Consider the following 4,421-nt stretch of genomic DNA (forward strand, 5'->3'; position numbering starts at 1 on the left):
TCGGTGCGCAGCCTGCAGCAGAAAGACAGGCTGGGGGCCTTTGTTCTTTTTATTTGTTTTTAATGCAACAAATAAAATAAAATATAAACAAAAAATATGTCTCCGATCAAAGCAGCAGCAGCAGCAGCAGCAGCTGCTGCTGCTGCTGCTGCTGCTGTGAGGGCTGGGGCATGCGGGAGCGAGTGCCTTGGGATCGCCTGCGCAGCCGCAGCAGCAGCAGCAGCAGCAGCAACAGCAGCAGCAGCAGCAGCAGCAAAAAGAGTTGTTGCTGTTTCTGCTGCTTTTCTTACAGCAGCAGCAGCAGCAGCAATTCNGCAGCAGCAGCAGCAGCAGCTGCTGCTGCTGCTGCTGCTGCTGTTGCTGCTGCTGCTGCTGCTGCTGCTGGTGTGCACCAGAGTAGCGGTGTAAAACATGAGGTGGATGCAGCAAAGCTATTCACATCTGCTGCTGCTGTTGCTGCTGCTGCTGCTTCTGCTGCTGCTGCTGCTGTTCCTGCCGCTGCCGCTGTTGCTGTTGTCGCTGCTGTTGCTGCTGCTGCTGCTGCTGTTGCTGTTGCTGCTGCTGTTGCTGTCTCCACGTGTCGCCTCTGATCAGCCTTCGGCTTGGCAGCAGCAGCAGCAGCAGCAGCAGCAAACGAGCAGCAACGTTGGGGCCCCCCACGAGCTCTGGGGGCCCCCCACACAGGAGGGACAGTCTCCGCACACTAAGGAGACAGAGACAGAGACAAAGGAGACAGAGACAGAGGAGACAGAGACAAAGGAGACAGAGACAGAGGAGACAGAGACTGTCTCCTTATACACTAGAGATACAGAGAAAGGAGACAGATAGACACAGACTGTCTCCCCACACACACACAGAGACATAGACAAAGGAGACAGAGGAGACAGAGATCGAGAGAGAGAAAGGAGACAGAGACAGAGAGACAGACACTGAGGAGACAGAGACAAAAGAGACAGGGGCAAAAGAGACAGAGAAAAAGGAGACAGAGACAGAGGAGACAGAGACAGAGGAGACAGAGAGACAGAGACTGTCTCCCCACACACAGACACATACACAAGCGAGACGGAGACTGTCTCCTTTTGATAAGGAGAAGAGACAGAGACTGTCTCCTTTTCATGGGGAGAGGAGACAGATACTGTCTCCTTAAGAGAAGGAGGCAGACACTGTCTCCTTAAGAGGAGACGGAGACTGTCTCCTTATGGAGAGGAGACAGAGACTGTCTCCTTTTCATAAGCAGAGGAGACAGAGACTGTCTCCTTAACATAAGGAGACAGAGACTGTCTCCTTTTGATAAGGAGAGGAGACAGAGGCTGTCTCCTTATGGAGAGGAGACGGAGACTGTCTCCTTTTTATAGGGAGACAGAGACTGTCTCCTTTTGATAAGGAGAAGAGACAGAGACTGTCTCCTTTTTATAGGGAAACAGAAACTGTCTCTTTATAAGGAGACAGAGACTGTCTCCTTATGAAAAGGAGACAGAGACTGTCTCCTTTTTATAGGGAGACAGGGACTGTCTCCTTATGGAGAGGAGACAGAGACTGTGTGTGTGTTGCGGCTCTATCAACAAAGCGATAATACATTTAGAGACAAATTTATATCGTTTGTCTGCTGCAGCAGCTGCTGCTGTATGTACGGATGCAGCTGCTGCTGTCTGCTGCAGCAGCTGTTGCTGCTGCTGCTGCGGTCCGCTGCGGCAGCTGTTGCTGCTGCTGCTGCAGCCTGCTGTAGCAGCTGTTGCTGCAGCTGCTGCTGTCTGCTGCTGCAGCTACTACTGTCAAATGCAGCAGCTGTTGCTGTCTAGTGCAGCAGCTGGTGTTGCCTGCTGCAGCAGCTGCTGCAGCTACTGCTGTCTGCTGCTGCAGCTGCTACCGTCTGCTGCAGCAGCTGCTGCTGTCTGTTGCAGCAGCTGCTGCTCTCAACTGCAGCAGCTGCAGCTGTCTGCTGCAGCAGCTGCTACGAGAGAGGAGACAGACGCAGAGACAGGAGAAAGACAGCATAGAGAAGAAGGAGACAGGAGAGCCACATCTGTCTCTCTGTTTACATTCTTTTTTTTCTGTGTCTCTTTATGCTGCTGCTGCTGCTGCTGCTGCTGCTTCTCCCGCGCTGTCTCTGCATTTGCTGTGTCTTCATCATCTGCTGCAGCTCTCTGTCTCCTTGTCTTTGTCTTGTCTCCTGTGTGGGGTCCGCGGGGAGAGAGGAGACAGAAGGAGACACACTGTCTCCAGACAGATGAAAGAGACAGCTGCTGTACCCCTCCTCCTCCTCAGCTGGGGGCCCCCCAGCAGCAGCAGCAGCAGCAGCAGCATCAGCAGCAGCAGCAGCAGCAGCAGCATCAGCAGCAGCAACAGAAGCAGCAGGTGGAGTGAACCTTCTCCTGTCTCCTTTGCCTGGCGTGCGTTGGCGTCCTGAAGGAGACAAAATGCAACACAGCAGCAGCAGCAGCAGCAGCAGCAACAGCAGCAGCAGCAGCAGCAGCAGCAACAGCAGCACATGCATGCAGCAATAGATTCATAATCCATCATCTAGACAGACAGAAAAAGGAAACGCAAACAACAGCTGCTGCTGCTCCTTGTGCTGCTGCTGTTGCTGCGTGTGCTGCCCTTGCTGCTTCTGCTGCTGCTGCTGCATGTGTTACTGCTGCTGCTGCTGCTGCTGCTGCTGCTGCTGCTGCTGCAGCTCAACGCACTGGAAAAAGCAGCGCCTTTGGGTGTGGCGGAGAGCCCTGGCTCTAACAAAGCCCCCAGGCCTGAGGAGAAAGGAGACAAATAAATATATAAATAAATATATAAATAAATATATAAATATATAAATAAATATATAAACAAGTATATAAATAAATATATAGATAAATGTATAAATAAATATATAAATAAATATATACAGACAACACAAACGAAAGGGGACTCTAAACAGGCTGCTGCTGCTAGCACATTACAGCTGTGAGCGCTGCAGCAGCAGAGCAGCAGCAGCAGCAACAGAGCAGCAGCAGCAGCAGAGCAGCAGCAGCAGCAGCAGGGCAGCAGCAGCAGCAGGGCAGCAGCAGCAGCAGCAACAACAGAGCAGCAGCAGCAGCAGCAGGGCAGCAGCAGAGCAGCAGCAGCAGAGCAGCAGCAGCAGCAGCAGAGCAGCAGCAGCAGCAGCAGCAGCAGCAGAGTAGCAGCAACAGGAGACACTCAGCGCAAGGAGACGGACTGTCTTGGAGACTCAACACAGATGACGCAGCAGAGGGGACTGCACACACAGCAGCAGCAGCAGCAGCAGCAGCAGCAGCAGCAGCAGCAGCAGCAACAGCAGATGTCTCCTCTCTGTCTCTCTCTGTCTCTTTTTCTATTCACTGTCTCCTTTCTCTTTGTCTCTGTCTCTGTCTCTGTCTCTTTTTATATTCCCTGTCTCCTCCCTGTCTCCTCTCTGTCTCTCTCTCTGTCTCTTTCTCTATTCACTGTCTCCTTTCTCTCTGTCTCTGTCTCTGTCTCTTTTTCTCCTTCTATTCTCTGTCTCCTTTCTCCCTCTCCCTATCTCCTTTCTCTCTCTATCTCTCTCTATCTACATCTGTCTCCTCTGTTTGTGTTTTATATTCTATTAAAATAATATATATGTCTCCTTTCTGTCTCCTCACCCGTAACCCCCAGTAAAATATTTTTTATTTTTGCTGCTACAGAGCTGAGTGTCTCCCCCCGTTTGCTGAGCTCTCTTTTTAATTGGGGATCGGTTTGGAGACGATCCCGGATTGTCTCCATTATTTCTTTTTCTTGTATATCACCAAGTGTCTCCTCTTCTTCTTCTGTCTCCTTTTCTTTTTCTTTTTCTTTTTCTTTTTCTTCTGTCTCTGTCTTTGTCTCTGTCTCTTCTTTTTCTGTTTCTTTTTCTTTTTTTGTCTCTTTTGCTGCTGTTCTTTTCGGTGTCTCCTTCTTTTGTGTCTCCTTTTTTGTCTCCGAGACTGTCTCCTCTCTGTCTGCTGCTGCTGCTGCTGCTNTCCTTCTTTTGTGTCTCCTTTTTTGTCTCCGAGACTGTCTCCTCTCTGTCTGCTGCTGCTGCTGCTGCTGTTGCTGCTGCTGCTGCTGCATCACCCAGCAGCGCCTGCAGGGCCTCTTCGTGTTCTCCTTGTATAAGCTCTTGCACTTCTTGCCTCTGCGCAGCAGCAGCAGCAGCAGCAGCAGCAGCAGCAGCACGAGAAGTGTCTCCTTTTCTGTCTCTTTTTCTATTGAGGGACTGCAGCAAGTCTCTCTCCGACTTAGAGAAAAAAGCAGCGAGCTCTGCTGCTGTTATTTTTTCTTTTTTCTCTTCTTTTGAGCTGCCTATACACCCTGCTGGTGATAGAGGCACATGGTCTCGCTGCTGCTGCTGCTGCTGCTGCTGCTGCTGCTGCTGCTGCTGCTGCTCTTCGTATACCCTCAGCTCCCTCTCTACACTCTCCGGAGACACC

The 4,421-nt window shown here is 51.1% G+C and overlaps 1 protein-coding gene across 1 annotated transcript in view; it reads right to left on the reverse strand.

Annotated features, from left to right (window-relative positions):
• Positions 1–435: 435 nt before the first annotated feature.
• Positions 436–4,421, reverse strand: part of EMH_0037070 (GTPase regulator, putative) — a gene marked incomplete at both ends in the record, with an annotated part of 4,496 nt that continues 510 nt past the window's right edge. Inside the window, 6 exon segments of the mRNA XM_013495147.1 lie at positions 436–595; positions 2,040–2,403; positions 3,191–3,229; positions 3,615–3,968; positions 3,972–4,124; positions 4,322–4,419. Coding sequence (XP_013350601.1) covers positions 436–595; positions 2,040–2,403; positions 3,191–3,229; positions 3,615–3,968; positions 3,972–4,124; positions 4,322–4,419 — 1,168 coding nt within the window.

Source organism: Eimeria mitis, genomic scaffold, assembly GCF_000499745.2.
Source record: "Eimeria mitis Houghton genomic scaffold, Emh_scaff1442, whole genome shotgun sequence".
NCBI lineage: Eukaryota > Apicomplexa > Conoidasida > Eucoccidiorida > Eimeriidae > Eimeria > Eimeria mitis.